General features: G+C 38.5%; 4 protein-coding genes across 5 annotated transcripts; 3 read left to right on the top strand and 1 right to left on the bottom strand.

Moving 5' to 3' along the window:
* The first annotated feature begins 835 nt into the window (after window positions 1–835).
* On the top strand, window positions 836–7639 carry LOC107492237 (tRNA (guanine(37)-N1)-methyltransferase 2). Of its 2 annotated transcripts, XR_008000464.1 has the most exons (13): window positions 836–1299; window positions 2630–2786; window positions 2920–3017; window positions 3200–3304; window positions 3677–3739; window positions 3986–4059; window positions 4599–5124; window positions 5205–5324; window positions 5522–5680; window positions 5864–5970; window positions 6179–6253; window positions 6360–6562; window positions 7428–7639. XR_008000464.1 is itself a non-coding variant. In XM_016113238.3 (12 exons), the coding sequence occupies exons 2-12, from the start codon at window positions 2689–2691 to the stop codon at window positions 6417–6419; spliced, it is 1485 nt and encodes a 494-aa protein (XP_015968724.1). In that variant the 5' UTR covers window positions 836–1299; window positions 2630–2688; the 3' UTR covers window positions 6420–6840. The 2 variants fall into 2 exon arrangements, 1 of the variants encoding a protein (XP_015968724.1); XM_016113238.3 differs by lacking the exon at window positions 7428–7639 and having other exon boundaries at window positions 6360–6840.
* A 1763-nt stretch (window positions 7640–9402) lies between these two features.
* LOC127748412 (uncharacterized) lies at window positions 9403–12114 on the top strand. The gene is made up of 7 exons (XM_052262915.1): window positions 9403–9469; window positions 9554–10377; window positions 10445–10501; window positions 10649–11234; window positions 11331–11657; window positions 11747–11886; window positions 11968–12114. Exons 1-7 carry the CDS (start codon window positions 9403–9405, stop codon window positions 12112–12114), a joined length of 2148 nt encoding a protein of 715 aa, XP_052118875.1.
* Window positions 12115–14163: 2049 nt separating this feature from the next.
* LOC107492236 (probable L-cysteine desulfhydrase, chloroplastic) lies at window positions 14164–17312 on the top strand. The gene is given in 4 exon segments (XM_016113235.3): window positions 14164–14688; window positions 14691–14852; window positions 14855–15607; window positions 16864–17312. Coding segments are annotated over 3 exon segments (1251 nt in total). The 5' UTR covers window positions 14164–14348; the 3' UTR covers window positions 15604–15607; window positions 16864–17312.
* A 1855-nt stretch (window positions 17313–19167) lies between these two features.
* LOC107492235 (pentatricopeptide repeat-containing protein At1g63330) lies at window positions 19168–22566 on the bottom strand. Its single transcript, XM_016113234.3, has 2 exons — window positions 20071–22566; window positions 19168–19788 (listed from the first exon to the last, which is right to left on the bottom strand). The coding sequence occupies exon 1, from the start codon at window positions 22422–22424 to the stop codon at window positions 20235–20237; it is 2190 nt and encodes a 729-aa protein (XP_015968720.3). The 5' UTR covers window positions 22425–22566; the 3' UTR covers window positions 19168–19788; window positions 20071–20234.
* Window positions 22567–22572: the final 6 nt, after the last annotated feature.

The raw sequence follows: 22572 nt of genomic DNA, 5'->3' as shown, positions 1-22572 counted from the left end.
TCCTTTTTTTTTTACTTTTAACTATTAAATAATATATATAAAGACATAAAAAAATTTCTTCTATTTTTTACTTTTAATTATTATAATTTCTAAAGGTATAAAAAAAATTATAATTTTTATATTCACAAACATTAAAGTCTTTATTTTCATCTAAAACATAATTATAATTATTGCCTCAAAAGCAAAATAAACATAATTATAAATATTATCTCCAAAGCATAATTTAAAATACTCAATTTTCATCTTCATTTTCTTGTAAGTTGAGTTGGGAAAAGTTAGTTTTTGGCAAAAAAAAATTACAAAAAATACCCCGTTACCAAAAACACACTAAGCCCGGCGGGAAAGCCTGCCCCGCCCCGCCAAAGTCCACCAAAACCAACGAAGCGAAATTTTGCTATTTGGTGGTTCCAATTTTTCAGCCCAACCCGTTTTTTTTTTTTAATTAAAGAAGCACAAAACGTAAAAGCCCTAGAATAGCTTCGGGCTCCATCTCTTCACGTCTCTACAGTTAGTCCATTATTCTTCTTCGTTTCTGGAGAGTCATAGCGTCGCCACCGCTGCAAGAGCTCTCACCTCTTTTGTTCCTGTGTGAAAGGTGCACAACGTGTCCCTATCTGTTATGTTTAATGTTCTAAAAACCGGTCGAAACGAAAACAGTTGGCAAACACGGTTTGAACAAAAGACAAAATCGTCAGATTTAAAAACCGAAATTTGACTACCAAACCGGCCAAGAACCGGGCTGTTGAACTGAACCGGGACTCGGCCGGTTTTGAAATTTGGCAAAAAAACGCTGCGTTTTCCTTTCACCCACGGTCCACTCACCCCTTTGGCCCTCCACTCTCACCTCTCGCTCTCTCTAGTCAGTTCTCACGTCTCCAGTCTCCACCTCGAGCTTCCGGCAGAGAAGAGAACTCGAACGCAGCTTGGAGGAAGCACCGAAGCAGCCCTCCATCTCGTCGCCGTTCTTCAACGTCCAGCTACCGCCGCCGTCCGCATTGCTACAGCTTCGGCGCAACGTCGCCCTTGTTCGCCGCGCGGCCGCCTCCTTTTTGTTCAAGCTTCTGCCTCTGTTTTTTGGCCAACCCTTGTTCTTCCCTTTTTGGGCAACCCTTGCTCTGCCCTTGTTCGAGCTGCTTAGCCCTCTGTTCAGCCCTCTACGCCGCGTGTTCGAGCCTCTGTTCCGCCGCCTTTCAGCCACCGTTCCGCCGTTGTTCAGCCTCCGTTCAGCCATTTCCGTCGCGTTTTAAAGCTCCTCCCTCTCCCTGTACTGTTTGAATTTCAGAACTGTTCCATCCTAGGGTGATTTTTTTTCCTTCTTCTTGTTCTTTCTTGAATTAATTATTCAGTTATTGTTTTATTTTATTGTTGTTTTCATGATTAGTATGTTTTTCTAGTTCTTATTTTGTTGTTGGTTCGCTGTAGTTTAAAATTTTAATTGTTCTTGTTATTTTGATTTTCAGTTTTAATTGATCTTTTTCTTAATTTGTTAATTTGATAAATTATTATTTTGGTGTTGTTCTTGACCTTTTGATTGTTATATTGTGTTTTGCTGTTGTTGATTTAATAAATTGTTCATTGAGTGGAAGATGAAAACCTGCCATGTTAAAACTGCTCCTGCCATGTTAAACCTACCATGTTAAAACTGCTCCTATTGGTTTAGTATGGCTCAATCCTTGCTTCCAAAGAGATTCTACCACCATGCTTTGGACCTTCTCTCTGAGGTTGGCCCTGTGATGATTAAGGATGTAAATCTTGTGACCCACTTTAGAAATTAACTTTTTAGTTTCTTTTTTAAATTGAATGTCGAAATTTTGTTTGTTGATGTGTGAATATATTCTTTCATATTCCTCACTAAGTCGTAGTGATCTGTATGCCTTTGATCCCATAGCCTTTGTTTGTTATTGTTGCATATTGGTAGATAGAAGGCATCAAATTTTTGTGACATATGGTAGTAAGTAGTAAGTAGAGTGGTTTATTCTTTTATTTTCTTTTAGAGATATGTCAGATAGAACAATGTATATACTTTTGAAAACCAAATTGTTTCTTTTGAATCAAAATTTGGGTGATTACTCTTTTCTAAATATGCAAGCAATTCTGTCTAGTTGGCTATGAAAGATTTCATTTTCTTTCTAGTATTAGTTCATGTTGTAAATGACCTTGTTTTGCAAATAAAACAGTTGTGAAGTTACCATGAAACAGTGGCGTGGAATAGTCTCTCACTCTTTCTCTAATTTATTTTCTATTTTTTCCTTTGGAAAAAAAACATATTAGGTATTTCCTTTGATTGGAATGTAGAAGATAATACATCTTTCTATGGTTTTATTCTTTATTGTAACAAATTTTGAATAATTGTTGTTAGTTAATATGGGAACCTTGCTGTTAGTTATTTTATTTATTATTTTATTATAAAACGGTTATTTCGGTTGAACTACGGTTGAACCAGTTGGACCAATAAATCAGTAAACCAGTAATTAGAACGGTTCAATAACCGGTTCGGTTTTCAGAACCTTGGTTATGTTGTTCTTTTCATCCTGTCCTATTTAATCTCTCATTGTTAATGGGCAACGAGTGTGTTTGGTGCAATAATTTTATTAGGGCGTCTAAACTAGTCTGGTGTTTCTGTCTTTAGATAAAGCTTGATTTTATTCTACCACTTATATTCATCAAGCTTAATCTTGGAACTGCACGATGTTGTTGGATGAGAGTGAGTTTGATGTCCACTTGAAGCTTTGGGTGCTTCGAATTCCTTGCCAACATTGCAAACTCGCCACTCGAATACTCAATGGGTATTCCCCCAATTCTCTCTTTGTCTCTTCATTTTTGTGTGTGTGTTTTATTTTTTGTGTTTGTGTATTTGTGCGTTTTGCAGCTTTTATATTCCTAATTAGAATTTGAGTTTGGTTCGTTGTGATTGTGCAGTTACATGCTTGATAAGCCCCGGGTTAAACCCATCACTGAGGACCCGACATCTCGTAAAAACCGTTACATTATTCTCTCCGAGAAAGTTCAGAACCAAGGTATGAATCTATGTTTTAGGCAATGAATGAGTTGAAATTCTGCACTGATGTTCAGGTACGAGCTTGTGAATATTTATAATTTGTGTTCATGAAAAATGATTATGAATTGTATTTGTTTTGCACTATCTAATAATGAATTTTGGTGAACTTCTTATTGCTGACTTGATTTGGATGTGGAGCAGATTTATCCGATATTCCGAAGGAAAAGCTCGATGAGCTTAAGGGCTTGTGTGAGATTGAAGTTGTGCCTTACTCATTAACATTAGGGTATTCATATTGGAGTGCTGGTGAGTGCCACTGTTCTCTTGAAGCATGCTGCATAGGCTATAACAATTATTACATGGGCCATGGGTCAAAAAACTCTTTGTTAGGACTACATTAATCAGATATTAAACAATTAAAATTTTTTGTACTTCAAATTCGCTATCAAATATCATCTCTTAAGTATTGGCATACCAAGTTTGCATGGACCAATTCTTTCCTTTCCGATCTGATTTCTGGAAAACATGCATCTCTTTTACATTTATGCTAGGTAATGTTTTCACAGGATCAGCATTCATACGATGCTCTCTTTGTAATGATTAAATTGTTTTATATGTTGCCCCTCTCTTTCTTCCTGCTCATGTTTATGACCACCTGACAAATATCTTTGTTGATAGATCACGTGCTTAAGCAGATACTGCCTGCTGGATTTGAGGTTCCCTCATCCTTTGAAACAATAGTTAAGTATTTATTTCATTTTTTCCCTGGTATCTTCTTGTATGGCTATATTACTATAATGATTCTGATTCTACTGTTCTTTGATGTGTGTATATCCATCCAATTTTGCATGTTCTTTGAAATGAGCTAAAAGCATATTCTTTTTTAGTTGTTAAACATTTATTCTTTCAGGGTGGGGTTGTAACTTCTTAAATTTTATTAGTTGGTCAGTCACTAATGCTAAGCTAACATTTGTCCTACTAATGCAGGTCAAATTGCCCATTTAAACTTACACAAGGAATTACTTCCCTACAAAGATGTTATTGCGAAGGTTATTTTTGATGTATGTTTTCTTACTTCTGTCTTTAGTTTTAGCTTTTACTTTTCAGTTGCTTTTTCTATTTACATCCACTAGATGAAATAGTTACACTTAAATTGTTAATTGTTAGATACTTCTGCCCTTTTCATCTTCTTTGGGAATAGCACTTTCGTTAGATACTTTTGTTTAGGTATATGAACATAATGCTTGCTGCAGTATCAAAGTTATGAAATTTATGATGCGTCCTTTCTATGTAACATTTTTCTATTTTGAAAAGTAGGCTTTGAATCCTCTGTTCTATTGGATGTGATGGCCTTATTTTATTGCTGCTGTCTTCATATCTCTGTGTTGCTTCATGCTTATATGAAGCAAACTGAATTTTTATTTTTACCAACAATGGATAATACAATAATGTCTGTTTGTATGTTTGAATGGCATGGCCTTTGTGACATAGACGTCCATTCAGTTATTCATCCACAAACTCAGTCTTTATAGTGTCAAGCATATTGTTTTATTTATACATATTTCTCCTATTATTGTTCATGTTTTAGCTATTTATGCAGAAAAACTATCCAAGAATCAAAACCGTTGTTAATAAAGTGGGAACTATTACAAATGAATTTCGTGTTCCAGAATTTGAAGTTTTAGCAGGAGAACATGATATGGTTACAGAAGTGAAGCAATATGGTGCCACTTTTAAGCTTGATTACAGTTTGGTTTATTGGAATTCTAGATTGGAACATGAACATAAAAGATTGGTTTCTCTGTTCCAACCTGGAGAGATCATTTGCGATATGTTTGCGGGTATAGGTCCTTTTGCAATTCCTGCAGCCCAAAAAGGATGCCTAGTCTATGCAAATGATTTGAATCCAGATAGCATTCACTATCTGAGGATCAATGCTAAAGTCAACAAGGTCGAAGATTGCATATATGCATACAACACGGATGCTAGAAAATTCATCTCCCAGCTGATGGAGGTGCCAACTAGTGAGGTTAAATTAGAATGTAATGTTCCAAGTCTGAATACATGTGAGTCATGCAACACAAAAGATGATGTTGAAACAAGTGCAGAAACTGCCTTGCTAATTGGTAATATCTTTACAGGATATAACTGCAAATACTGGTTTGATATCTTAACATGTTACCTAACACTGATATTTTTCTTGCAGTTGATAGAAAGGGCATAGGAGATCGCAATAACAATAGTTTAGAGGATGTAGAATGTCCATCAAACCATGATGATACATCTGTAACTTCTGCTAAGAGATCTTCTAGTAGTTCCCATGAAGGTATTCTTGATACCACTGTGACACCCCAGGATATCACTACCTGATCTTTATAGTCTCAAAATAATTCTGCAATTTCTGTTCTGGAAATAAAGAAATTTAACCTTGTTGAACAGTGCCCTTTCTTAGTGAGAAACAAAGTATTCAAAATACTCTGTAAGATTGAAATTAAAGCCTGATAAAGTTGTTTTTGTTTACAGAGAATGGAAAGACTCGTGGAACTGATAGCTTTAAAGGTAGTGGGAAAAGAGGAAGCCAAAACAAGAGAATGAGAGGTTCCGAGTTCACTGACACAAAAACTTGGGAGCATATTGACCACGTAATAATGAACCTACCAGCATCAGCTGTTCAGTTTCTAGGTACAGATGGAGTGATGTCGTTGGACGTAATGTAACTTATATTTTTAAAGGAACCTTCGTGCAAGACTCTTGTTGTCTTCCTATGCTAGGAGTTTCATAACTCATTCTTTGCTTTGCAAAAAACTCTTCATTATCTTTGAGATTTATTGGCAGATATCTGACTTTAAAAAAATGTTCTGCCAGATGTATTTAAGGGATTAATCCAGAGGAAATATTGGAAAGGAAATCTACCATGGGTCCACTGCTATTGCTTCATTAGAGCAACTGAAACTCCAGAGACGATAATAGCTGTGAGTTCCTTCTACTAATGGTATTTCCCATTTTCTTTTTCCTATGTTTGGTAAGAATATCAATGATTTCACTGACTTGTGGTATTTACAATGTTTTGCCCATTCGGGTGGCTTAGGAGCCTGGATTTTGTAAGACAGTTCACAATGGACACTGATCAAACTCTTACTTCACTTACTTAGACAGTTGATTTTGAACTTAATTTCGCAGGTGGTAGAGTCTGCTTTGAGTGCCTGTATACAAAACCCAATATTTCATCGGGTTAGGGATGTAGCTCCCAACAAGGTATCAGTATTCAGTACTATAGATCACTGCTATTATTCTATTTGATTTGTTTTTGTAGAAACTATAAAATATCTGTATTCATGGTCTTTTTCTATTTACTTTGCAGGCAATGTTTTGTTTAAGCTTCAGGTTGCCAGAAGCATGCTGTAGGGAAGATGATCAATAACAAGAGCATGCTTTCTTGATGCTGCTGAAGAGATATTAGCTTTGAATGATTTATTACTCTAGTTTTCCGGGTATAACAGGGCCATGCCATGCTATCTGACTCAGAAAAGCATAGTTAAAAGTGAAAATCAGCAAAAAGAATAGGTCACTCTTCAAATTGTTTCCTTTTCCTCTTTTCCCTCTTCACACACACACACACACACTATAGGGGCTTGTTGATTCTTCTAGAAAGAAGTTCTTAGCTTGCCTAATCATATGTTGTGATGAATTGGTGACTGTTTTTGAGCAATGATTAAATCTGTAGATATTTCCCCAGTTATATGAGAGTTAGTATTTTACAGCATCCTACTTTAAGTTCTCAAGCTTTCCTTTGTGATTGATAAACAATGTTGGGATTTAAGTTTGGGCAGTGTTTTACTTAATTATTATGCTCTGTTGTGTTTCCAACGCTATTGTCCTTTCTTATTATTAGGAAAGTTGGAGTTTTTGTTCTTGGAAGTTATATGAGAACACTTATCTCCATACTGTGCAACTTTGTCTTTGGTAGTTATTGCTCTCAATTTGGAATTATGTGCTGTCAAGGACCAAAAAAGAAAAGAAATTACGAGTAATTATCAAGTTTAAGCAAATAAAACTTTCACAACTTATCTTAGCCACTATCTCTGATGAAAAGAAGCCTAGCAAAGAGGAGTAATATCTTATTATCTCATATTGCTTTATTTCTTTCGGCTGAAAAAATATATAACTAAATCTTACTTGGTATGCATACTCTGCTAATGGAGGATTAGATTTTGAAGCAGCTTAAATATATAAGTGGTCTCAATTGGTTCAGATGAAAATGCAAAATAATAAGAAAGGAGAAATCAAAGATGTGAGAACGTAGTGGATTATACAATTGGACTAGTTTATACTTGGTTTATCTTAGTCTATTAATCAGAAGCTCCAATTCAAAAGTTGATGCATGTTTTTAATGATTAGTTGTTGATTCGTTAATTGTTGCAATTGGCAGGGCGCCGTGGAGGAAGTTTCTTTGTCTTCTTTACCGGGGAGAAGAGGCGAGATTGAAGAGAAGAGAGGGAGATACAAAGTGATATGAAGGGATATGCGAGAAACCCAACAAATCAAAAAAGAACAAATGAATTTTTTTAGTATTTTTTAGATTTGTTTAATTTTTTTTATATGAATGATTATTAAGGTTTATGGAGGAGTTAATACTCAAAATAGTCCCTGAAAGATATACCGATCTCCGTTTTAGTCCTCGAAAGATAAAATTAATCAAATTCGTCTCCGAAAGTTACTCACGTTGATCAAATTGGTCCTTACGTCATCTCAGTTGGTGATGTGGCTAATGTTCGCTGAGTTAGAACGTTAAGTGCCAGCGTGGTAGACTCCAAAACGACGTAGTTTCGTTCCTCCACCCCCCAAATTAATGGAACGACGTCGTTTATGGTCCAGAGTGGGATATTCAAACGTTCTTCCCATCTCTTCTATCATAACAATCCTCTTCAACTTTCGCTCCAAAACCCCTCCTCTTCTCTCTACTCTGGTACTCTGCCCAAGGATCCTTTGATCAGAACCTCGTAGCGTTATTGACGATTCCTGTGCGTGTCGAGGCTTGTAGAGTAGTTGGCTCTACTACGTCGGATAGTTGGAGGAGCTTGCAGAGGAGTTTCGCTGTTGGAGGAAGGAACAGTAACTGCCATAGGGTAAGATTTAATTTTTTTGACAGTTTCTATTGATTTTGCAATGTTGGTGTGCGTTGGTTTAGGTTGACTTAGTTATAAGAAGCATCTAGTAAGACTAGGGTTCGGATTAGGAAGAACATGTTTTGTATGGTTTTGTCGTTAGGGGTTTCGTGGTCGTAATGCGATGGGTTTTTCTGGGGAATGGAGGGTTTGCGATGGGTATGGTTATGTTGTTTGCTGTGTGTTTACATGCAGTTGTAAGGCTGTAGTTGTTTCAGATTTTGTTATTGACTACATTTATTTATTTATGCACTTGTAGATGGAGGGTCCTCCTATGACATTTGTATTTCACCATGGTGGGAAGTTTAAAAAGGATGAGGGTGAAAATCTGTACTATGAACCGGATCACACAAAGGTGTTAATGGGAGTTGAAGGTGACACACTGGATGTGTTCTTTGTGAAGGGATACTATGTGAAACTGGGATATGCTGAGGCTAGGGAGTGTTGGTGGAAATCTCCAGGGGTTCCCCTTGAATATGGGCTGAGGAGGCTGGCCACAGATCATGATTTGATTGCAATGGTGAAGGATTGCAGGAGGAACTTCAACTTGATCAACCTGTATTTCAAGCATGGTGTTTCAGAGCCATGTGTGGTTGATGAGCAGGAAGAAGATGTGCCAAAAATTAAGCAAACCCAAATCAAGAGACATCACTCTCAACCCACCAAGTTACCATCCAACCAAAAACCATGCTCTGAATCCACGAAGGCATCAGCTGAAGGTAGCAGATTATCCTCTCAGCCTTCAAAGTTGCCTTCTCAGTCCACCAAATTTTCTACCCAACCCACAAAGAAATCAAGTCAGCCTACTAAACTGCATATCCAGCCCACTAAGCAACCAATTCAACCCACTAAGGAGCTCACTAAGCCTAGTGGACCATCATCTAAGCCCATGGATCCATCATCTAAGCCCACTAGACCCTCATCTAACCCCACCAGACCATCATCTCAGCCCACCAAAACATCACATCACCATGTGCAAACTCTAATCACAATCTAAAAAATCCTATAGTCAGCCTATCAAACCTACCCCTGCTCCATCTCAGAACAAAGGAAAAACCAAGGTCATTATCACCACAAGAGCTGGAAGGCATGTGAAGACTTTGGAGGTTGAAGAAGACAGTGACTCTCATGACTCCTATAAGAGTGCTGAAGACAGCCTTTACAAACTTCCAAAGGTACTAGGGGATGATGAATCTAGCAGTGAGAGTGATGATGGTGTGAACTCTACTGGTCAGAACTATGAAAGAAATAGAGACTGACGATTCAAGCTATGAAGCTTCTGAGGATGAGGATGACAGTGACTCAGGTATTTGGCTAACTCAATTGGTTTTGTAGTTGTTGATTTAATTTTGGTAACATGACTAATTACATTGTGGTTTCAATTTGGCAGACCTAGAAGATAATCCCCTTGATGATGGTGATTCGGATCTCAACTCATGGCACTCGGAGGACTTAGGCCAGGAATTGGAGTCTGATGAGGAATCACCAACTATATATCCTCAGTATAATGACAAGGCAAAGTTCGGGGACCTCAAATTTGAGGTTAGTATGATGTTCAAATCAAAGAAACATTTTATGCATGCAACTAGGGACTACACAATCCAGTTAGGTAGAAACATATTGTTTACAAAGAATGAGAATGTTCGGGTTAGGGCTGTGTGTAAGGCTGAGGGTTGTCCTTGGGTAGTATACTGTGCACGTAGTAAGCAAGACGAGTCCTGGCAGATTAAAACCTTAGTTCACAACCATATCTGTCCTAGAAGGCGAAAAAATAGGACAGCTACCCAACAATGGATACAAAGCAAACTTGTACCAAAACTTAGGAAGCACCCTACAATGAGACATCGAGAAGTGTATGAGTGGTTTGTGAAGAGATGTAATGTAAACCTCAACAGCACCTGTATCACTAGAGCATTGAAAGCTGCTAGGAAAGTGGTAGAGGGGGATGAAGTTGCCCAATATGGGTTAATCTGGGACTATGCTAATGAATTGCTTACAAGTAATTCCGGGTCTACAGTTCAAGTAGGTGTAATCCCGATGCCAGAGGGTCCTCCTCAATTTGAGAGGTTTTATGTGTGTCTTGATGCCTGTAAAAAAGGTTTTAAGGTTGGGTGTAGACCGATGATTGGTTTGGATGGGACTTTTCTTAAGACCCTGCACGGTGGACAAATATTGACTGCGTGTGCTCAGGATGCCAATAATCACATCTTTGTCGTTTGCCTATGCAATTGTGAATGTGGAAAATAAAGACAACTGAAAATGGTTTTTGGACCTGTTGCAGTCAGACCTTGGCAACTACAATGATAACAAGTTATGCATCATTTCAGACATGCAGAAGGTGAGGACACTTTTCATTCTCGTATTCATAGTATTGGAATTTATTTGATTTCATGAGATATACTGGTCGGACTAAATTGATTTAATGATGAACTTTGAGAGATTAATTTGATTAACAATCTTTTCGGGTTTCTCTGTATTTGTCAAGGACTTAGCAGTGAAGGAAGTCATGCCCATGGCCCAGCACAGATTCTGTGTGTGGCATATGTGGTGGAATTTTTCAAAACAATGGGGTAGCACAGAGTTGAAAGACCTAGTCTGGGAATGTGCTAGGTCAAGAACACGTAATGAGTTCGAGAGGAACATGAAAAGAGTAAAGGTCATCAACGAGCAGGCTTGGCAGTATCTTGAAAAGTGGTCGAAGGAAGCTTGGAGTAAGGCGTACTTCAGTGAGGATCCTAAGAATGACAACATTTGCAACAATGCTTGTGAATCATTCAATGCTAAAATAAAGCATGAAAGGACCAAGCCGATTTTGACTTTGGCTGAAGAGGTTAGAAGAATAATCATGAAGAGCATGGTCGATAACAAACTGAAGTTGAGCACTTATCAAGGAATTCTACCCCCAGTTCAGCAAAGCAGACTAGAAGCCATGACAAAGTTATCTAGTCGTTGGTCTCCCCAATGGTGCGGGGATGATAAAGAGGAGTTGTTTGAAGTACATGGCTGGCCCACAAACATGGTGGTAGACTTGGGAAAGCACACTTGCACCTGTCGGTTCTGGCAACTCACAGGTAAATCATTCAGACCCTATCACTCCTTCCCTTAGCATGAAGTATTCAGAGTTGTTTTTTATTTTCATTATATTTGTCTGTATGTACTGGGCATAGGGATGGCATGTATGCATGCAATTTCAGCCATTCAAGACAAAAATGGTAAGAGGACTGAGGAGTATTGCCATGAGTTGTTGACAATGGAGGCGTATAAAAGGACATACTGTTTCAATGTTAACCCGGTGAAAGGACAAGATTTGTGGGAGAAAACATCCTCACCTGCCCCTGTTCTACTCCCAATTAAGCCAAAACCTGGCAGGCCTACCAAGAAGAGGAGAAAGGACAAGGGAGAGCAGCCAGTTGGGTCAAGCACCAATATGAAGTGGAAGTACAACCCAATTAGGTGCATGTATTGTGGTGAAGTTGGACATAACAAGCGAAGCTGTGCAAAGAAGAAAAAGGAGGATGCTGAGAAACAAGCTAGGCAAATGCAACTTCAGCTTGCCTTGCTAAAGGGCCTACTCCCCCTACAGATGAGCCAAACACCAACAATGAAGTTCAATCACAGTCTCCCCCTCCTCCCCTAGTCCAGCCACAACCGGCTGTGGAAGTCAACCAACCAGGAGGAACCCCACCAATGCAAAATACCCAACTGCCTGTTCAAGACCTTCAGGTTATTTAATTGTTGCTTTTTCTACTGCACAATTGCATTTATTTACTTGAAACTAAATGGTTCTGCAACTGGCCTATGCAGGGTGCAAAGAGAGGCAGACCACCCAAATTGCATGTCATCAAAAGCAAGGCCAGATCGAATGCCTCCACACAGTCACCTGTGGCCATATCTGCTGAGGCATTAAAAGGAACAACTTCCGCAACTGCAAAGAAGATGCAACCTTCATGACATTCGTTCCTACTCCAGGCTTCAAGCGTCCAAGAAAGAAAGATTAATGTGTTTAACTAGGAAATATATTTTGTATGTAGTTGCAACTTTGCTTTTTGGAAACATGCCTCTGTAAACTGCTTCTGTTTTCAGGATCATTTAAGTTAGGCCTAGTATGTTTTTTTGGTTTAAGTGAACAATGCTGTTTAAACTTATGCTTTGGATTGTTCTTTTAATTTCTGGATCCTTGATCACCCATGTGGTGTGTCTACTAAGACAATATGATATCATTATGATGCTTGTTATGGCTTACAATGATTTTGACTATTCTGATGTATACAACTTTTTGGTGAACATATACTTAGGGTTCAAACATCACCATCATGTATTCTCAGTGTAACCCATCATGCTTAAACAACAACTTTATGTTAAATTAAACACGATTAAACACAGTTAAATCATACTTTCATTCATAAGTAACATCATCATGACATATCAACTAATTCAATTTCAAAGATCTAACAACACCTCTAAAACACAAGAACATAACACTCCATCTGTGGCTTTACTTGGAGATTAACGTGAAAAACAGTGATACACACAATACAGTAGCCACGACCACTGCAACTGACAGGAACATTATCAGCATCTTCATTGCTCTAACCTCACCCTCCAAGCTACCCAATCTCCATGACACATTCAGTCTCCATTCATCATAGTCCCCACCAACTTCTGCATCAGTTTCCACCCCTGCTATATACCCATCTTCCTCAACCCACCTGAAGAAGTTGCAGTAGCTTCCTTGCTGAATATTTTCAAAAAAAAAAGAAAATCAATTTCAACTACCCAGCAAAATAGACATAGGAATATGGAAAGCAAACTTAATATATCGTAACCTAACTCATCGGGTATTTCACACAAGTGTGGAACAACCTATCCGGATTATCTCTTGTGCCGGATTTTTTGATTGTCGTCTTCAACCAACAAAAGCAAGTCTGGTCCTTCATCTTCCTCCTTCGTCGCATGGAAGACTTCGACTCATGGCTACCGATAGACTGCGATGGCAGGTCACCACTGCGGCTTCCACTCATCATAGCAGCGACTCTACAAACATACATCGTCATCTACTACGAGCATCACGCACATTTATGCTTCAGATTGGGGGTTAGGGTTGTAATATTAGGACTAATTTGACCTAAATAAGTAAACATATCTTATCAGCATTAACGGTTGCCATGCTGGAGTCTACCAGGCTGGCACTTAACATTCCAGCTCAGCAAACGTTAGCCACATCACCAACTAAAATGACGGAAAGACCAACTCGATCAACGTGAGTAACTTTCGGGGATGAATTTGATTAATTTTATTTTTCGAAGACTACAATGGAGATCGAGATATCTTTCAGGAACGATTTTGAGTATTAACTCCGTTTATAGAGAGACAAATAATTTTATTAAATGTGTTTTTGTTTTTATTTTTTAGATTATTTAAATTTTAAAATGATAAAATTAAATAATTAATCTAAAAGAGTAATTTTTGTTTAATATATAAAAAGGATATTTAAGTCTTTTTATAAAACTAAATAAAAAATAATTTTCATTTTTATTAAATTATAAAAATATTTTAATAAAATTAGTGATATGATATATATTTTTTTTAAAAATAATTGATGCTGGCATGAAAATAAATTTCACATAATTTATTATTATTTGTTTATATTTTAAACGTATTGGTACGTATAAATTTATCATAGTATCAAAACAAAAATCATCTATAATTATATGGTATGGTAAGTCTACGTTCATTTGAGTATCTAATCTAATAATGATAAAACAAATGAATGCATAGTTAGCATGTAACCAAAGTGTTGTGTTGATGCATGCATTCAGGTTAGGCGTAGTAAGTGTTCCAGATGAACTCAAGATAGCTGCCGTGTTGATGTTGAAGAATTTTGCGAGTTCAGTTACACACTTGCACGTAGATGATCACATTTCCTACCGCATAACGCATGGCATAGCTTGAGCTTGCAATTGGAATGATGAGAAACAAGAAGAAGCAACAGTCGACACACGCGCGATGTCACGTGAGTCAGGACCCGCCAAAATTATTAATGGAGAAACAATAATAAAAGAAGAATAATAACTGGGTACTCTCTGACTCATCACGTTCTTCTCTAATATCTTTCTTCACGCATATGGTGGTGTTCCTATTCTACTGTCACTTCTCATCTCCAAAACCCTACCCTCTCTCCACCAATGGATTCTCCCACCACCAACAATCACAACCACATCCACACTCACCACCTCAACGGCGCCTCCACCATTTCCCAACCATCTAAGAAGCCTAAGCTCTTATCATCATCCTTCATCACTCCCGCCGAGATTCACGAGGAATTCTCCCACCACGACCCCTCCGTTGCCCGCATCAACAACGGAAGCTTCGGCTGCTGTCCCGCCTCCGTCATCGCCGCCCAGCACCGCTCCCAGCTCCACTACCTCCGCCAGCCCGACAATTTCTACTTCAACGAACTCAAGAAAGGGATCCTCCAATCCCGCACCATTATCAAGGACCTCGTCAACGCCAAACACGTCGATGAGCCATCGTCGACAACGCCACCACCGCCGCCGCCATCGTCCTCCAGCACACCGCTTGGTCCTTCCACGAAGGAACCTTCCAGAAGGGCGACGTTGTCCTCATGCTCCATTACGCTTACGGCGCCGTCAAAAAGTCCATGGAGGCCTACGTCACCCGCGCCGGAGGCCTATAGATCACGTTACTTCGATGCCGTGTGTGGTGATTCCGGTGAAGGAATTGGTTCAGATTTGTAGGGAGGAAGGGGTTGAAAAGGTTTTTATTGATGCTGCACATTCAATTGGGTGTGTTGATGTTGATATGGAAGAGATTGGTGCTGATTTTTATACCAGCAATTTGCATAAGTGGTTCTTTTGCCCTCCTTCCATTGCGTTTTTGTATACAAGGAAAACCCCTAAGGGGGGTTCTGAATTGCACCACCCTGTGGTGTCTCATGAATACGGCAATGGCTTGGCTGTGGAGAGTGCTTGGATTGGGACCAGGGACTATAGTGCCCAATTGGTGGTTCCTGCGGCTTTGGAATTCGTGAATCGGTTCCAAGGGGGAATCGAAGGGATCAAGAAGAGGAACCATGATGCTGTTGTGGAGATGGGGGAAATGCTTGCCCAATCATGGGGGACGCACCTTGGGAGTCCTCCGGATATGTGCGGTAGCATGATCATGGTGGGTTTGCCTACTTCTTTGGGGATTGCTTGTGATGATGATGCTCTTGGGTTAAGGGTGCATTTGAGGGAACAGTTTGGGGTTGAAGTCCCTATATACTATCGGCCGCCGAGAGATGGCGAAGTCGGGTGTGTAACTGGATATGCCCGGATTTCTCATCAAGTCTACAACAAAGTTGATGATTATCACAAGTTCAGGGATGCAGTTAACCAACTTGTCAATAATGGTTTTACCTGTGCTCTCCTTTCAGGCTAAAGAGGTGTGCTCCTCTGCTTTGCTTTAAACAATACATTCATTTTTTGTTAATAAATGGTTGCAAATTTTGAAGTTGCATTGGATGTATAATTCTGATGCTGCTGGCTCATTTAGCAGATGATGAAATCCGCTGAGTCTAACGGTTTTTGAATCACTAATGTTTAATTTTGACAGCATTGCAGCATCAAAGCTGAGCTCATGCTTCCTTATAGTTTATATGTTTGAACGCTGCCTGTTAAGCATTAGAGACATCATAGATTTACATTATTTTCTAGAGAAATGTTAGGGGACCATCAGAAGTTATTGTTTTTGGCTATCATTTAGTTATCAATTCAATTCCTTTAGTCTGGTTTTTTTAGGCTGGTAATCAAACAACATCTTTTATCCCATACTTTTAAAAACATTGATAGCTAACTGATGACCCTCTAGCATTCCTCTATTTTTTATCCAGTAATAGGAAATTAACGGCAGTTACTAATTTCTCTCATTAGCCATTGTGTAGGTAGATTATTAAATTTGAATACCTTATGAATCTAATCGTGTTACCAAATTTCACTGATGTTTTTCTATGTCAGTCTTCAAACAATGCCATAGATTAACCCTATGTCCTCCCTCTCAAAGTAAAGGAGACAAATTTTGTGTATATATTTAATTTGTGGAGCAACAATCAAACGATTGATCTTTCATTTTCATAATTTTTCATTATATATATGGTTGTTCGGATTGAATATTGAGAATTTACTCTGCAGAATGATTAAATTTACCATAGATAATTTCTGCTGTATACTTATCTATTGAAACCAGTTCTTAAACAGGAATGCTTGTCTTGGGGAAGCATTACTGAAAAGAGCTACTATTCTATGTTTTTAACTTTTCTTGTGTATAATTAAAGAAAATACCAAGAAGTTCAATTATGACACTGCTGACACACTATATAGAGGAGATTTTAATAAACAGAGCAGATTCATTTAAAACTGTCTGGAAAAGTTCATGCAATTTATTATGTTTATCTGCATACAACAACATTTGTCATTCAGATGGGGTTTGCTTGCAAGTTTTTATTTTCAAGGGAAAGGAATGGAAGGTAATGGTTTAGGGTCTAAATCTTATAGATCATTTGATTCTTCAAACCCTTCACTTCCTTCCTTTTCACCCGAAAATCATAATACATAACTACTTACATACATACTATTAGGGTTTAGGGGATTTGTTATGATTCTACTTGTTTCTTATTTAGAGCAATATGCTGCTTATTTGCAGTTAGTAAAAGCTTCAAAGTAGTTTTATGACGAATAAAACCGGATGGTTCTGCGGCTGCTCACGAGCTGGATTTGTTGTAATGGTTTCGGTACCATGAACTCCAGGTTGTGTAGAGAAACTGCAGAAAATGTTCATCTTTGCTTTGCTTTGCTTTGCTGCATTGTTCCCTGGGGATTAACTTCAATGTTGAGGTCATGTATTGATCATTGTAAATATAATCCTGATTCTCAGATGGTTTGATGCTTTTGACCTTCACTATGCCAATTGAAGTTTTAAGTTTAGCTCAATGCCAATTTTTCCACTGTATATCTACCATGCCATGTTCATTTCTCCACCATTGATGAAGCTGTGGGGATTTGATCGTAGGTCATGTTGATCCTAATTTCCTAATCCTTTCACTACAATTGCACAACCATAAGCAAATAACAGCAAAGCTAAATTTGACGTAAGTTGCCTGGCCTGATTTATGCTTTACTTATTTTAAATATATACATTAATTATAAAACTAATAATATTCAATTTAGTCATTTCGGTACACATTGATTTCTTTTAAAATTTTATTTTATTGATAAAATTGCTCTCTTTGTTTATTATTTCTCGAGATTGTCTCTCCTCCTCAATGATAAGGTTATGGTTAAGAAAATAAATTGATTAATGTTAGTATTATTCGAGTAATTATTTATGGACAAAATTCTCTATACAAATTACATTTTTTATGGAGTACTCGTTAATAAAACTTTAATTTTTAAAAATTAATTTTTTTAACAACAATATAATTACTAAAAGTCTAAAATTGAAAGTTTTGCTGGGTTTCGTAACAAGGTTATTTCAATTGAAAATTTTTCTATTTTTGAATAAATGTACTATACATGAATAGAAAATTAGAAAATTTCAAATTTCTTTTAACTTTCCAATAAATACTTTTTATTAATAAATTCTAGCAAAAATCTCGTTCTAAAAAGTATTCTTGAAATTAATTTTTGAAATTTTCCTTGATTGATGATTCCAAATATGCTGAAGAGATTTGACCCATGGCCCAATGGCGTAACAACCGGATCAAACAAAACAGACCAAGTGGTGAGGAGTGGAGAATGAGAGGGAGAGAGAGAATGACTAGTGACTAGTGACTAGTGAGCGAGCGAGGGAGAGGAGAGATCCTTTGGTAACCGCCAGAGTCCCAGACACCACACCACACCACAGTCCACACTCACTTCAAGCACCTCCTTCTTCCCCCCTTTTCTCTCTGAATTAGTTAATTCCTTTCTGTAAAACCCTAACCCTAAAATCACAATTCACTCACTCTCTCTGGACATGTACCTCCACGCGCCGGCCACGCCCTCCACCTGCACCAACTGCGGCCTCACCAGCCGTTGGTTCTTCCACTACGTCCACCTAACCGCTTCCTCTCCTGCGTCAAGTGCTCCTCCTTCACCCACGTCCGCTGCCTCCCCTCCCCTCCCCCTTCCGCCTCCACCTTCCTCTGCCCTCCATGCTCCACTCCCTCCCCTTCTTCCTACTCTTTCTTCGAAGTTGACCATTCTGCCCCTCCTCACAATCTTGATACCAAACTTGCTTCCGCCCTCCTCTGCGCCTCCAAGATCGCCAGCTCCTCCCTCAACCGTTACCACTCTTTCGCCCGCGTCAAGGCCGATCGCTCCGTCCGTGAGTCCGCCGCCGCCAGGAAGAAGGCCAAGGACGCCCTCGATCACCTCTCCGCCGTCGAAAACGCCAAGCGGGCCGCCACCGCTGGGGTTTCTGGGTCGAGGAATCTCGGGATTCACAAGGTTACGAACCCTGTGAGTGTGAATGCGAATGGTAATGGGTTATCTGATAACAAGAATGGTTTCGGAGGTAACAATGGGATCGCAACCGCAACTGGAACGAGTGAAGATGTGAAATTGGAGCGTGTACAGAGCAATAACGGTGGTAGATAATTGATTCATGGTGTTGGCTTTGGCTAAACCTAATTGGGTTGAGTTCCATTTGTTAATTAATGAATCAATTGAATATTGAGATGAATTCTGCTAGTTTTTTAACCCAAAATTGGTTATTTTTAGCTGACTATTTTGTAGTTAGAATCTGGATTTTGATCATGTGACAAGTGGGAACATAATTGACTTCGTGTAAAGTTTTCATTCCATGCTTTTGTGATTATGTAATTCTATTGATTTGGAAATTGCCCTTCTGTAATTATTCTATGCTCATTTTCTGATATTTAACATTCTACTCTATTCTTTCGTTCTTCAGAATATATAGTTTTTCTAATTTGTTCTGTTTGATTTTACTAAAAGGAAGCTGGTGAGTTTGTATGATCCTATGTTGCAGCAAATGACAACAAATGAGTAATAAAAAAGAATGCATATGAGTGGATATACCTTTTCATAAATAAAGAAAATAACTTAGTAGACTTTATGCACATTACAGGCACAAGGCTACAAACTTTTCTTTTGCCCTCTTAAAAATTGAATCAAAAGAATGTCGAGCGATTACAATGGTTTTTCAACTTAACCACAGTATCAGAGTCTCTCCCTTGTAGCACTTCTCACTTTTACGCGTGCTAGGAGTATAGTCTTGTATTTCTGGTCACAAACAAAGAATGCAACATTTGTTGGAGGTATCATTAACGCTGGTAGCAAACATCGTTCCTCTCCGTGCATATAGTTTTCATCCCACACTTAATTTTATCAGAGTCAATGGGATCCTGTCCCTGCATGCTTTGGATTCCTATGAACTGTCCGAAGCATCTAAGCCGCTGGTCTTTTTGGCTTCTCTGTTCATTTCGTTCTCCGAAAATGAGAAATATAGACTGGAGCAAAAGTTGCAGCAGTATGCCAAGATACAGTGTCAGAAACCATGACAAGTCATCCTCCATTATAGCAGCAGTTAATAGTTTTGTCAATCAAGATCAGTGGGATTTGTAGGCTTCTGCAAATCAACAAAATAAGAAAACCTCAATTCATAAAACCTGTGTGTATCTACATTAACAAAAACAAAGAATCTAAAGTCTTATCCCTCTTTGCAGCAAATACATAATATAGAATAACCGAGGTTTAAAGTTATCTTAAGATCCGTTTTATTTCACCCCATTATAAGTAAGATAGATGCTTGCACCCAAAACATGGTGTCTATAATGTAAAAAATGGTAAAATGTCCTGTAATTTTAGTTTTATCCAGGTTACATGAGTCATTTGATAATGTAAGTCTTACCAAGCATGGCAAATAGATTTGAATGAACAGCAGCATCTCTGATTTTAAAATTGTCTTGGCGCTGCAACTCTAGGTGCAGAATACCGAATAGACGACTCTTAATGCATAGCAGCACCAATTATGGAACTAGCATGAAAACTCTCGGTACATGGAATGCTGGTGTTTCATGTCTCTCCAAGCCCTTCTGCAAGTATATTGCTAACAGTATCTTGAGCGGCAGAATTATCAATCGATAATATATCCTGACTCCTCGTTTCTCTAGCATCAGATCCGATCAACAATTTATGAGTGGTAGCATCAGGAAGCCAACCCTTTTCTAACATTAGGTCCAGTAACCTCCGTGCCTCATGTTTCTTACCCTCTTTCCACAGACCAGTTATCAATAAGCCAAACATTGCCGAATTCAAAATGTCAGATTTGGAAAGAAGCTTATCAATAGCACTGGATATCATACATAGCTGGGAATGATTGGCTATGAATGACAGCTGATCAAATAGTTTACCTGGATCAGGTACTATGCCTTCATTTATCATCATATTGAAAAACAACACGCATTCCTTCACTTGATTCTGTTTACTCATGGTATGAATGAGGATGCAATATGTTTCTGCATCAAGATTGCAGCCCTCTACTAACATTTGTGAAAGGACCACCAACAGGTCTTTTGCCTTCCCGGATTTAGACAACTCACGCATGATTGTAGTGTGCGCGTCAATACAGCAAGATGTACCACAGCAAGAAGCCAACTGCCACATATTTATAGCTTTATTGACCTGGCATTCATCACATAAACATTTTATCAACTTACAGTAGGACCAAGGATGAAGAGAGCATCTGTTCAAGGCCATGTGGTAGAAAACTTCAACAGCCGCTTCAGAATTTTTTATGTCACAGAGGCCTGCAAGTAGTTCAGAATAAGATGTACTATCCAAAAGCCAGCATTTGGCACGAGTTCGACGAAAAAGTCCAAATGCATCTTCATACTTGCCCACTCTGCAGTAGCCAAGTATAAGAGCAGAATATGTTTCGACGTCAAGATGAACTCGTAACTTCAACATTTTTCCAAGAAGTTCAAATGCCTTCCCGATGTTTTCCTTTTCACAAAGGCATCTAACGAGGATGCTCCAAGAATGACAATCAGCTATATTCCTCTCAAACAGTGAATCAAGCAGGAAATATGCATCCAGAATATTACCGGCATTGCAGCAACCTTCAAGCAATGCATTGTAAGGAGCAGTTTCAAGGACTTGTTTATCTTCTAAAAACATTATAGCCTCACTTACTTTCCCCAATTCACAAAAGCAATTAACCAGATCAACAAAATCATCATCACTGGGTGAGATATCACTTTCTATCATACCATTTATAAGGCATATAGCAGAATCTAAATGGAGATTTCTGCACAAACACCTCACCAGATCCCCATAAATTAATGAATCTGGCTTAACATCAGAAGCTTTCATCATTTCAAATAACCTTACTCCCATCTCTACTTTATTTTCATTGCACAAAAGAGGTATGGAAAAGGAATAGAAACTCATATCAAGCTGATATTTTTGTTCAAAGATTTCCCCCATAACAGAAATAGCCTCATCCACTCGATTTTTCGCAACTAGGCCCTTCACAAGAATTTCAAACGTCTTACTATTTGGACAACATCCTTTATTCCCCATCCTCCTAAATTGATTCAAGGCCAATTCAACCTGATTATTCATGAACAGTGCCTCCAACAAATAATTCAAAGTATGTACCGTTGGTAGGATTCCTGTCTTCACCAACTCCTTATAAACAAACAAGGCATTTTGAAAATCTCCACTTTCTTCCACTAGGGCTCCCAGCAAAACATTGAAAACTTCTACTGGGGGCTTATATACACCCGAATTCTTCAAGTTCCTAAACACTTCCATAGCTTCATTAATCCTATGATGTTTCACAAAGGTATGAATCAATGCAAGAAGAGCTTCTTCAGCATCAGGGCACCAATCCTTTAGCATGCTTTGACATAAAGCCCCCATCTTTTGAACATTCCCAGCCATACCCAATTTCCAAATGATCCCAAAATATGTATGGGAACTGTGGCGGAAACTCTTCTGCCTAGAAGCCCATTTGAATGTCTTCACCGCAGAATCCAAATCACTAGTACGGTCCAAAACCCGGATCAAGTTATCGGGCATAAGTTTATTCCTCAAAAAGTTAATATTTTGATGAAACTCAGATGAATCATTGGAGGTTGCAATGCTTTCGGTAAGATCTTCAACACGACGGGGGCATGAGGTTGAAGAAATCGAAGCACTTCGAGAAACCCATCTGACGATTCGAGTTGAATATGCTAAAGATTGGAGCTTTAGTGCCATAGAGCAAATAATGATTCCCCAATTTATGTACAGAAAGAAGAACAGAGAAAGATTAAAACATCGGCCTGAAATCTGACCTGAGACTGAGAAGCACCTACCAGTTTTGAACAAACGCCATGGGTTCCGAGTTTCGACCGTCTCATTCAAG

The sequence above is a fragment of the Arachis duranensis genome, chromosome 6 (genome assembly GCF_000817695.3).
Source record: "Arachis duranensis cultivar V14167 chromosome 6, aradu.V14167.gnm2.J7QH, whole genome shotgun sequence".
NCBI lineage: Eukaryota > Viridiplantae > Streptophyta > Magnoliopsida > Fabales > Fabaceae > Arachis > Arachis duranensis.
This window is presented reverse-complemented; position numbering and strand designations above follow the sequence as displayed.

Excerpts from the sequence above, each read along its gene's own strand:
- LOC107492237 (XM_016113238.3), top strand. The coding sequence starts at position 2,689 with ATGTTGTTGGATGAGAGTGAGTTTGATGTCCACTTGAAGCTTTGGGTG. Across the intron at positions 2,787-2,919 it reads GCCACTCGAATACTCAATGG|TTACATGCTTGATAAGCCCC; the intron begins GTATTCCCCCAA and ends GTGATTGTGCAG. Across the intron at positions 5,681-5,863 it reads ATCAGCTGTTCAGTTTCTAG|ATGTATTTAAGGGATTAATC; the intron begins GTACAGATGGAG and ends ATGTTCTGCCAG.
- LOC127748412 (XM_052262915.1), top strand. The coding sequence starts at position 9,403 with ATGAAAGAAATAGAGACTGACGATTCAAGCTATGAAGCTTCTGAGGAT. Across the intron at positions 9,470-9,553 it reads TGAGGATGACAGTGACTCAG|ACCTAGAAGATAATCCCCTT; the intron begins GTATTTGGCTAA and ends TCAATTTGGCAG. Across the intron at positions 11,658-11,746 it reads TGGACATAACAAGCGAAGCT|ATGAGCCAAACACCAACAAT; the intron begins GTGCAAAGAAGA and ends CTCCCCCTACAG.
- LOC107492235 (XM_016113234.3), bottom strand. The coding sequence starts at position 22,424 with ATGGCACTAAAGCTCCAATCTTTAGCATATTCAACTCGAATCGTCAGA.